Source organism: Cervus canadensis, chromosome X (genome assembly GCF_019320065.1).
Source record: "Cervus canadensis isolate Bull #8, Minnesota chromosome X, ASM1932006v1, whole genome shotgun sequence".
NCBI classification, from domain to species: Eukaryota; Metazoa; Chordata; class Mammalia; order Artiodactyla; family Cervidae; genus Cervus; species Cervus canadensis.
In genome coordinates this window covers 95,524,094-95,536,653 of record NC_057419.1, presented here as the reverse complement: position 1 = coordinate 95,536,653, position 12,560 = coordinate 95,524,094, and the positions used below count along the sequence as shown (strand labels likewise).

At 32.2% G+C, this 12,560-nt stretch overlaps 1 protein-coding gene across 2 annotated transcripts in view; it reads left to right on the top strand.

Moving 5' to 3' along the window:
• NRK (Nik related kinase) overlaps positions 1–12,560 on the top strand; it is a 124,488-nt gene that overhangs the window by 80,900 nt on the left and 31,028 nt on the right. For both annotated transcript variants that reach the window (XM_043458387.1, XM_043458388.1), the window contains exons 14-18: positions 1,858–1,965; positions 5,172–5,239; positions 7,025–7,119; positions 9,642–9,739; positions 10,969–11,315. In XM_043458387.1, coding sequence (XP_043314322.1) covers positions 1,858–1,965; positions 5,172–5,239; positions 7,025–7,119; positions 9,642–9,739; positions 10,969–11,315 — 716 coding nt within the window. The remainder of the gene's footprint in view (positions 1–1,857; positions 1,966–5,171; positions 5,240–7,024; positions 7,120–9,641; positions 9,740–10,968; positions 11,316–12,560) is intronic.

Below are 12,560 nucleotides of genomic sequence, written 5' to 3'. Positions count from 1 at the left end.
ATTAATTGTGACTAAATTTAAGAAAGAAAGATTTGTTTGAATGATCCAGTTATTTGCTTAATATATCTTTAGTGATATAGCTTTCATTATTAGTTAATTTTCTACCTATTATTTCCTTAACCAACATCATATGCACAATTAAAGTTACTATTTTGGATCTTTAAAGATTGCTTTCATAGGTCAAAATTAAAAATATATCTCATTAAAATAAGCACAAAAGTTAAGTTTTATTCTTCTAATCTCTAAGTTTATTTTGCTCTTTCCTCCCATAGAATGCTGAACATACTATTTAAGAGAATTGCGCTAGTTTTGTACTTTAGGATGTTAAAGGTTAAACTGAGAAGGGAAAACGTTTTCTAAAATATTTTGTACATGCTTACCATAAGTATGACTTGTCTCACTTATTTTCCACCCATTTTGCATCAATGAAGTACCTGCATAGAACATGGCACAAGTTACAAATTCAAGTTAATAAAACATCATTCTTCAAAATTCCCTAATATAAATAGATATGTAGATAATTTGACTGGAGTTGGTGGATTCAATCTGGCAAATCTAATCTGATACTGAAGGGTTTATGGGCTTCATAAGCAAATTAAAGAGGTCAAAAAGACCAGGAGAGCAGTCGTTTTCTAATACTTCACAGCATCTGTTTATATAGAAGGAATCATTGTGAAGATCCTAAATTAAACCCTGCTATCAACATCCATTTGTCTAATAATAATTAATGTAGTTATTACAAATCAACCTTGTCTGAATGTCTCAATAAGGGAGTGTTTGGTTTGTGGCCATTGAGTTAATTGAGCAAATGCTGTTTCCCAGACATGTTTAACATGAGAAAAGGTAAAAGCAACAAGAGAAGCAAGACCCAAAAGGGGAAATGATTGTCTAGTCCCCCAGATCTAACAGATAAGAAGCAAAATAAACCAAATAGAGAAGGAATTGCAAGAGTGCAAAGTGCTATATTTGCCAGACATTAAGCGATCTAAAATGCTAATGACTATTCCCAATGAACCCTAGTAACAATTGGATCTAATGCATTTTTTTTGCATTTTTTAAAAAGACTTTTATGCATTCCTGCAAGACTCATGGTATTAGTAGCATAACACATTACTTATTGTCTTTCAGTGTTTTAAATATTTATGTAAGAAGCCATTCTAAAATGGAAGAAAAAGTCACTAAATAATAGCTACTAATCCCATGAACCTAGGATCTTGTATAGGCATTCCTGCCTTTATGTGTAACTGTCAAGGGAAATACAAAGAAAAAGAAAATTCTTGATGTTGTAATCAAGTCATAGGTCTTTCAAAATACCTGAAAATTCATTAGAACTTAAAGATGTATGTGTGTATTTCAACTCACTAGAAAGAAAGAAAACACATTTCCATTATTCCCTTTGTGTTGAAGAAATGCCGATTGGCTTAAATGGGAAAACATAAACTTGCCTAAACTCCTAGGACTCAAAGAGAAATATTTGCACTGCTGTATTGCAGATCTTCCATTGCTCAGGAGGGCCAAACTTTGTAATTATAACCACTCATTAAATGTTAGAGTTTTGGGGTCATGAGTTAATCTTTAGACCAGAGATTTTTAACCTGGGTCTAATAAGTGAGCTGCACATGGTCAATGACCCCCTAAAATATATGAAGAGACATGTGTCTTTCTACATGCATTTTTCTACAGAGAATCTGTAGCATTACTTAAGGGATGCAGAACCAAAAACAACTAGAAACTACACTTAAATCAGTTTGAATATTGAATAGTTGTTTTTTAATTGAACAGTAAGATGAGTATAATTGCTTCTATAATTTACAGTTTAACAGCAAGTAAGATATTTATTTACCTTTTTGTTTCAAGGACAAAGAAGATGAATCATCAGATAATGATGAAGCATTTCATTCGATTCAGGCTGAAGTCCAAATAGAACCATTGCAGCCATACATTCCAGATCCTAAAGAAAATGAGGTAAGTCTCTCAATATGAGTTACTGTGACACTAATAAGTGCATGGGACAATGGTTCTTAACTTTTTTGTCTCAAAATCTCTTTATACTCTTAAATACTGAAGACCTAAAAAGCTTTTGTTTAGTCAGATCATGTCATTGAATATATAATGTATTATAAATTAAAACCAAATTTAAAATATCTATCACTTTATTTAAAAAGTAATAAAACTATTAAATGCTAATATAAGAAGCAAATTTTAGTGAAATAACAATTCCCCATCTTGCTTAATAGAAGACAGCTGGGTTCTCATATCTGCTTCTGCATTCAATCTGTTACCATATGTTGTTTGAAAAGAAAATGTGAAAGTGTTAGTCACTCAGTTGTGTCTGACTCTGCGGCTCCATGGACTGTAGCCTGCCAGGGATTCCCATGCTCTGTCCATGGGATTCTTCAGGCAAGAATGCTGGAGTGGGTAGCCGTTCCCTTCTCCAGGGGATCTTCCCAACCCAGGGATCAAACCCAGGTCTGCCACACTGCAGGCAGATTTTTTACATTCTGGGCCACCAGGGAAGCCCAAAAGATAGACTAACACCTGAATGAGGACATGAACCCTGGACCATCAGATTAAATGTCTGATGCTCTACTGACTTAGCCATCCAGGCCAACTGTTGAAGTATATGAGTAAAAGCTAGCTTCTCGCATATTTGTGGTTGAACAGGGAGAATTTCCATAGATTTTTCAGATAATTGTGGATATGCTTTGATAATACACCCCAGCTAGAGAAATGGAGTCTAAAACCATATCAGTGAGATTTTGGATATTCAGTAATATTAAAATCCATCTAATCAGCTATGAATAGATGTTTTGCTCATACACAATTTTATATCTTCATGCATTGATCAGTTGAAAAATATTGGTTCACTGTGTATGTGGATCTTTCCAAATATACATTTTATTTCACAACACCAAAAATGGCATTAGTTAATATCATCAATTTCATCATAAAATTGTTGAGTATTGATAAGCTGTCAAGTACACAGTGATAGATGAGTCTAAAATTTTGTTTTATCATTGTTTTATCAGTTTTATCATTGTTAACAAACAACATCAATTGTTTTTTCCTTGATTTGACAGGCTTACTTCATTGATTTTAAATAAACTGCCTGCCAGATACCCAAGTTGAATCAGTTTGTCTCCTCAGTCATTCTTTTAAGTAAAAATATTGCCCATGAAAAATTCAGTAGTTCAGCTTATATCTTTTCCTGAGATGTAGATTATGACAGGGTCTGGCTCATTTTAACCTATCATTTATTTTCTTAGATTTATGGGAATAATCATGTCAGTCCTGGTGTCCAGGTTGACCTTTGTTTTCACAAGTTTTTTTTTTTCATTTATTTTTATTAGTTGGAGGCTAATTACTTTATTAATAGCTATCTAAAACTTTTTTGGTCACCAAGTGCAGATAGGTGGATTGGTGAAGAACTCAGACATTCTTGTTTTATTAATAGTGAGTCATTGCTACTCTTAATCAGGACAAGCATCCAAGATCACTATCTACTTCTTTCAAGATACTTCACAGTAGTCTATTATGATGTATGCCATGGACAGTTATCCTTTTTAAATATGTTCTTTCTAGGACACTACATGATGAATGATAATAACAGTCTCTTGAAATGAATAACAGAGCACTGCTTTATCAATATTAGTTAGTGGCAAAAAGAACATATGCTGGATTGTATTATTTAATTACAAGAGACAATATGTCCCCCTCTCTGCCTTATTAAATGATGACTTTACTCTTACCCCAGATGATAATTATTACATAAGCATGATACATTAAGCCCAAAATATAACGAGCTGTATCTGATTGGCTTGGAATACATCATTTGCCTTAATATATGCTATTGTTACTAATCATTTTCTTCTCCCCAGTTTTCAGAAAAAATACAGTCTATTCATATTAGTCATTAACCTTTCTTATTATTGACCTTTATCTCTAATTTTGGCCTCTGGTTAACTAGTTTCAATAAACTTTCAAAGATTAGCTTCATGAACCAAGAGGCCTGGACTGAGTCAATATGATGCCAGTTATCTGAATCAAAAGTGGAAACAGTCAGTCAGATGCTTATCCTGCATACTGCCAAACATCTGGTTGTATTGGAAAACATTCATTAGCAAAACATGTGAACAATTGACAACATTTTTCATTTCTAATCTATCTGTTGGAGTATAAAGAAAACCTCGATAGGTCGCTACATAAAAGGAAAAAAAATAGCATAGTAAGGTTAATATAGTTTCTAGAAACTATATAATGATTTTATCAGCATGAAAATACTAAATTTATTTTTCATTGTAACATTGAATTTTCCTTTCTAAAGAATCTAGTGTGACTGCCTTGTTGAATGTCACAATGACCTATTTGGGGGGGTAGTTAAAAACTATTTTGAGTAGAAACCTAGAGATATAAAATTAAATAAGGCAAGGCAACACTTCATGGCCCTATATACCAATGTTGGCAGAAAGTAAATCCGTACCACAGATGGAACGGATTATATGTGCTCTTTCTCAAGTCTTTTGCTGTGTTAGATGAATGAATAATTGATAAAATAAAATTAATTTATTTAGAATTGAAAAGTGTTTCAAACACTGATTATAATATGATAAAAGGACATACTTCCTTAAGGATTAAATACTTTAGACTCTTGAGACATTTGAATAGTGTATGTGCGTATGTTACAACTTTTGAAAATTTAGTATTAGCTTAGAAGGGTAAGTGAGTGCAAAGTTTGAATTTCAATTCTGGGCAAGAAGTTTGAACTTGATATAAAAAGTAATATGATAACATAAAGGGAACATTAAATTATCAGGCAGGAGGCCTACAGTCTAATTAAAGATATTCTTTGACTTTATGTAAATACTTAGAAAAGTCATTTTCCATCTCCAGGATATAGATTCCTCAATAATAAAATGAGGGTGTTTGATTATATGATCTCCAGAATCTGTTATTATACAAAAATTCAAGGCTATATTCAAAGATTTTGGTTAAGCAGTTCTAGTGTCATACTATAAGTAATTAGGAAAATATGATTTATTTATGAAAATCAGATTTTATAAGTTGGGTTTTTAAGAAAATATCTCTATGTGAAGAATGACAATTTCCCATAAATTAGTAACTCAAAAATTTATGATTGAGAATTCTACTGAAGTTTTGCATTTTATCTCAAGGTTCAAGAGAGATCTGCTTCTATGCCTTACAACCAGGATCGTGTACATCGTGTCAAGTTCTCCTCAAGGTATGTATTTCTGATTTCTATATTCAGATTACTCTGATTTACTATCATATGGAATTTTAATGCTTATTTATTTGACACTAAGTTCTATGTAAATTCAAAATTAAAATATTAGCGACAACATAGTCATCAATGATATCACTGGCCCAAAACTGCAACAATCCATTAACTAGATATTTCATATTTGGACATACTGCAATCTCAGTGTTATTTAGTTTGATGATTAGCTGGTAAGATTCACAATTTAACAGAATTCTTGAAAAGCTTTCAATTAGTAATTTACAATAAAAAGGCAATATTTTAGTGTATAAGGTATACTTCAATTACATATTTTATCATGTAGTACATCATGAACATCATGTACTACATGATAAAACACACATACAGTTGATAACCTCAGCAGCTAATGCCACAGAATGGGCAAACCTGAAATGAACTATAAAGAAAATCAAATCTAAAACTCAATATTATATCATTATTTTATACCAATCACTGTAATTTTTAACTCTATACAATTGATAATAATCACTAGTTTTCAAAGATCTTGTCTCATATTTTAGATGTTGTATGCCATGTATTATGTTTGACTGCTAAATTTTAATATAGGTGTTCCTTGAAAATCATACCCCCTCCAACTCCCAACTCATACTAGAGAGAACTTAGCCTATATTCATTCACTCATCATTCAGTGAATACTTACTGTATTCAAGAATCTGCACAGTATGGTCAGATGGCATAGAGCTGATAGTATTTAGTATGTATATTCCTATCTTATTATTTTTTAAAACACCCATGAATTTATGTCATTTAGATTTAACTGATAGGCAGAAATCTTGGAAAATTTTAAAGCAAAATTGGGAACTTTCCCTTACTATGCATTCAGTGAATGAGTTGTCATGATCCTTCTGACAACAAAGGAGGAGAGATCAGTTTAGTTTTTGTGTATCTGTTTTGGTATCATGGGTATAATATAAAATCAGTATGACTATTAAATTGTTAAACATGGGGTATATAAAAATTCAATATTGCTTTTAAACTGGATTTGGTTGGTTTTTATCACAAAAAGGTTTTTGAATTTATTTATAGCAAATATATTTACTTTAGATATGGTTACATTTATGAAACAAATTTAACTGAACCTTGAGTCTTTTCTGAAATTCAAGGTCATAGAAAAGACTCTTGTCTGTTCCAGGCCTAAATCAGTAATCAAAGTATTTCCTATATAGAAATTTCAAAGCAACTGTAAAATTTACCAGTTCTTGTCCAAAGAAACTTTCTAAATATTCCCTGATTTTGAATCCTGAAAACCAAAGTGTCCTATCTATTTATTCATGTATCTAATGCAGGATGACATTAAAAATCACAAATTCCAAGCATTTGAAATAAGAACGGTAATAGTAGAATATTTAAAATAACAATAACTTTGCTTTTTATCATGTTAAAATCCTCACATACACTATAAATGTATGATTATTGCTGTTTTACCTAGCTAATAATAATGTCTGAATATTAGTTTAAAGAAACTTTATAGAAATTTTTAGAAATAAACATGATATGTGAAGGAAACATATACTTGTATGGAGACAGTTTTTTTTATATTTTAGAAATTGTTTCTCTTTTCTAGATAAAATAATAGATTTGGAGAAATTGGAAAATATTACTTAAGCTCTACTTCTTTCAGTTTGATATATACCCATATACTTAAAACTTTGTTGGTCTTGATGTTGAGTTATACATTCCCTTTTTGAATGTTAGGACATGGCACATGTTTTTCTGTCTTTTCATTAGTGTTCCTCAGCGGTCTCTTTTGGAACAAGCTCAGAAGCCAATTGACATCAGACAAAGGAGTTCGCAAAATCCTCAAAATTGCCCAGCAGCATCAGGTGATTCAAAGCACAAAGTTTAAACAGTCAAAACGGAGTTAATGTTTAACAGTTTATTTTGCAGAAGTCAAGAAAGAATTTCAAGAAGGAATGAATCAATAGTGTCAGGGAGGACAAGTAGGATTAAGAACAGGAGGTCATTGGATTTGGCAGTCAGTGATGACCTTTGAGAAATGGAGAGTAATTTTTCTGAAGTTTCTTTTTTCAGTTGGGTAGTAGTTAAGAATGTGTCTAGGGAGGTGGAGGGTTGGAATTCAGCTTTAGTTTCTATACCATGTGCGAAAAATATGGGAAAGGAACTTGAGGGAGGCCTCTCCAACGGGCTAAAATTTATAGACAATCTTTAGAATATTGAAATATTAGATGGACTAGTTGTGGGCATGTGTTTTATTTATCAGTTTGTTATTTTACCTCCTCAAAGTAAAACATATACAGTATATCATAAACGTTAAAAATTAATATAGTTACTCAAAAAGAAAAAAAATTAACAAAATCATAGCAAATAGCTTCACAAACTGTGATATGAATTTCAAATAAGTATTTTATTTTATGGTGTACTTTTGAGAAAGTTTAAATGAATTATAGATTTATGAAATATCAGGATAAACAAAGTCAAAATTATGCCTTGGAACATAAAATCTGGCACTATCTACTTTTAAGCAATTCAACTATGTTAAGCATGGGGAAAATGCCTGACCGAGTTCCCAGGTCACCTGTAAAAATATAGCATATAGATTTTATTAAAATGTTAATACTTAAATGAAGATATAGGTGTACTGTATGAAAATCAGATACTCGAATACCTGAATTTTTAAAGGTCATTCTTCTTAGGAAACTCAGATAGTGATGTACTTCCTTTAAATAAGAGTGTCCCCGCGTGCAGAAATATTATCTTGTGAGAAATAAGGCAAGCCTATGTGAAGAGACAATTTAGCAATTTTTTCCCTCAGAATATTTCTGGTTTGACCAGGGTTAATTTGCTAATACTACAGAAGCAACTAAAAATTGAAGATTTATTCATATTGTATATTTTAAAATAAGGAAATTTTGGACTAGGCCCCAAAGCAGTTATGAACAGTGGTGGGAGAGAGAAAGGGAGAGTATCTATGTAGATAATAGCTAAAGTTCTTTTCAGCTCTAAAGTTCTATTATTTTATTATGTGTGCTACATAGATGATTTGAAGTTCCTATGATATTACATACCTCATGATATAGGAAATCAGAAAACCTTACTACAAATTTGCCTCCAAACCTCAAACATTCACCCAAACTTCTTACTTAGCCTAATGACATACCAAAACACTTGCAAGAAAATAGTTTTCTGCAGAAAGGTAATAAACTGCAAAGGTACAACAGTGTCAGAAGGCATGAACACAAATTGTAAGATGTGTTCATCTTGTGTTCATCATCGTTCAAGATGTGTTCATTGTGTAAGATGTGTTCTTCAAAAGATAGTAATATTTTCAAACACATGCTTTTTGGAGTTGTAGTGTCAATATTTTGGCTATATAAATATCAAGGCTGCAAAAAAAGAGAGAGAATACTATTTATCTTCAAAATCCAAGCACCCAAAAACAATAAATAGGGACTTGAAGGTCTCCTTAGTGAAGCTTTTTCTAAGTAAACTCACCCAGATCTACTGATCTTTGAACCTAAATATTCTCACCCTGTTTTAAGCACGGATGTTATTTACTATGCCACAAACCTTAATATAAAAAATCCAGACTTCTAATCTGGACAGATTTGCATTTTAAATGGAAATATTTACACTATAAAATTGAACTCTGTCCTGTGATACAGCTAGCAAAATATGGCTGTTAAAACTAAAGTGAAAATGAAGTTAAATTTAAAATTCAACCCCCCAGATATACTGGCCATATTTCAAATGCTCAAAAGCTATGTGTGGATAGTGGCTAATGTATTGGACAGTGCAGATACTGAACATTTCTGTTACTGCAGAAAGTTGTATTGCAGAGTGCCTCTATAGAAAGGCTCACAGCTTTATAAAAAGGGCTAAGATTTGTCACTTTTCAGTTGTTCATGTCTCAACTGTATTGCAGTACTTGAGGATATTGGGGGATTAAGATTGAAGAGTCAACTCTCCTCTTGAAAATTTTGTTTAAACTATCATCTTCTATACACTGTTGGGCTCTTTTTCTACTGGTTATTAGGGGAGGCTAGAAATACCACCCAGCCCTTACTGTTCTTGATGTTCTTTTTCTCATGGGACTATCTGCATACCAGTCTTACTATGTACCTCTTTACACAAAAATATTCAGCAAGTATATATTTAATATTAAAAATAAAAAAGCCATGTAGATCTAACAGAACAAACTTTGAGTCTCTCTCTACCTGTGAAAATAGAACATAGGATCTTGGCCCCATAAGAATTTATCAAGTGATCTCTCCTGAATGGAAAGAGGCTACAAGAAAAATACCAAGAGATTTAAGTGGTTTGCTATAAAAATGAAGATAATGGCTGTGATTACCACTGTTACTAATGTCTTTTTGGCATTCTACAGAATCTTCTTCTGAGGAAGCAAGTCCTGTGATCAGGAGGAGGTCCCAGTCATCACCACCTTATTCTACCATTGATCAGAGTTTGCTGGTTGATATTCATGTAGGTTTCCATCTTAATGCCTAACATATTTATATTTGTTCTCTTTAATCTTCAATTTCTTTTGACTTACATATTTTCATCTTCATTTGAGGGAAAAGCTAAAGCATTCAGTTTTTAAATTAATCTTTCAAATATAGGTTTCTATTGTTATGTCAGCATGCAGAATATGAAATCTAGAAATGACATTTGACATATAAAGACATTTAATTGATCATAAAATATTTCATTTTCACATTCTAGTATCAGAATACACTTGAGAGAGGAGAGATAAAAAGCTGCTTGTAGAAGCATTAGCTCAAATTAAGAAGTACAGTTTAAATACTCATTTTTTGTCTAATCATTTCTTTGAAGATGAGGCAATGCATAAAGGTTAAAAAATAGTGAAAAATGAAGTGCCTTCTAATTTCATAAATAAAAAGACATTCTAATTATTTTATGCTTTAATGCTTTCAGATCATTCTGTTTTACTTTTGCAATTACCTCTACCCTACTATACATACACCCCTTTCAGATTGCTCAGAGATTGCTTACAAGACATTGTGTGTGTGTGTGTGTGTGTGTGTGTGTGTTAGTCGCTCAGCTGTGTCCAACTCTTTGTGACCACGTGGACTGTAGTCCATGGGATTTTACAGGCAAGAATATTGGAGTGGGTTGCCATTTCCTTCTCCAGAGGATCTTCCCAACCCAGGGATTGAACCTGGGTCTTCTTCATTGCAGGTAGTTTTTTTTTTAAGGTGAATTTATGTTGGTTTGCTTCTTAGAAGTGTTTGCATTACTTTAAGATAATCTATGTTGTATAAAACTAGAGTGGGGAAATTAACACATCAATTTTAAGAGCTGTGTGTTAATCCCAATATCAAAGGATAAAACAAAAGGAAAATAGTGACACTCTTCTGTAGAGTGTCAAATCATCTGTCTTCTTCTCCAACACCAAAACACTCTTCTCCAAAACAAAACTAGAATGTCTAGTTCTCAGCAGATAGTAGAGCTAATTAAAAACAAAGTGAGTGAATTTTGTCCCGTGTGATCTAGAAAGGCCATTAAGGATCACAGCCTGAGGTTTGGGTTTTGGCGGCTCATCCTTACAAAAATGTTGGCTCTACCTAATGAGTGAACATCTTCATTTCAGTTGAAAATATATTTTAAAATATTGTCAGCTTGGAATCTTTCCAATCTAGAAGAAAATGAAAGGCTACTAGAGGCTACATTAACCTTTCTTGTGCACACAGGTTCCAGATGGATTTAAAGTAGGAAAAATATCACCCCCTGTTTACTTGACAAATGAATGGGTAGGCTATAATGCACTATCTGAAATCTTCCGGAATGACTGGTTAACTCCTGCACCTGTTGTTCAACCACCTGAAGAGGATGGTGATTATGTTGAACTCTATACTGATGGTGATGATGATTCTAATGACACTTATGAAGATAGTTATGACCATGACAATGGCAGTGATGAATTGGATGACCAGGTTGATCAGGCTAATGATGTTGGTGAAGACCATGATGATGATGACAATGATGAGGTTATTGATGACAAAGGCAATAATCCTGATGATGCTCCTAGCTGGCCAAGGTTTGTTTTCTTGGATTACTTGTGTTGTCCACGTTTCATAATTTCAGAACAATTTCTATCTTTGGTTTACCTTTAAAATTTATCACCAGGAGGGTGACTGAATTACATTTGCATATTGGTAAGTGGTTGATTTTCAATAATAGATTTTTAAATTATTTTATTAAAATTATTTTAATGCAAAACACTTAATTTTGCATTTCTTGTAATATTATATTTTATTAGCATTCAACTCTTTATTAGGTTCTTTATAACTGGGATTGTCTGAGTGTTTCTCTTAAAATTAATGCTACTGAATCATTCTGCCCTGTAAAATACAATGAGTGTGATAAATGGGGTGACAAATTAAGTAGTGTGCTTCTTAATAATTTTAAGCTGAAGCCCTGATGTTTAGGGCTTTAGAGAACAAAATCTCTAAATTTACTGAGAAAAATGAAGTGCAAATATGATACTCACTTGATAGTTTTAAGCTCCAACTTACTAACATCCTTGAGACTCTGAAAACTGCTGTAACTAAATTCAATGCTCTTTCAGTTTTATCTTCTTATAGAGTAGCTACTCAAAGTGATAATATTTAGTGAAGTATTGTTTTTGGCATACCACCAGTTCTTTGCTGTATATATAGTTACTTGGTCCTGCTTTATAAACAGCCAGTGTGTTCTTATTTCACATTTGCTTATGGTTTGTATTTAAACTGCTCTTAAAGATGATTCATTAACATAGTATATTTTTGCATTTTTAGAAAAATAACAGTGGGAAAATTGCTTTATAATATTGAAATTCATATTTTGTTTTGTTAATTTTCAACTGTTACTGGGGCTTTATATGACAGAACAGACTACAGATTATTCAACATTTTTTCTTTTTTTGCCAACTAAGAAAACTACCAGGAATTCTGATCTCAAATTCATTCGCTTTTAGAATTATCATAGTTACTTATTTATGTTGTCTCTTATGCGAAAGTTTATTGAGACATTTTGCTAAGCTTGGTGGTCCTAGCAAGTAATTAAGTGACTATATTAACTAAATGAGATCTATATTACTGAACTTCCTGGTGATAGTAATAGAACAATCAATGAAAATCTGTTGCATAATGCATGATACACATGTTAGAAGATCAAGGCATGTGTTTAAATTAACATAAATAAATATAAGAAATATTCAAATATGTTGTGGTTGAGCCCAAAATATGGGCTTGATCATTCTTGTGGCTGTGAAGTTGCTAATGTATGAAATAATCTATGATTT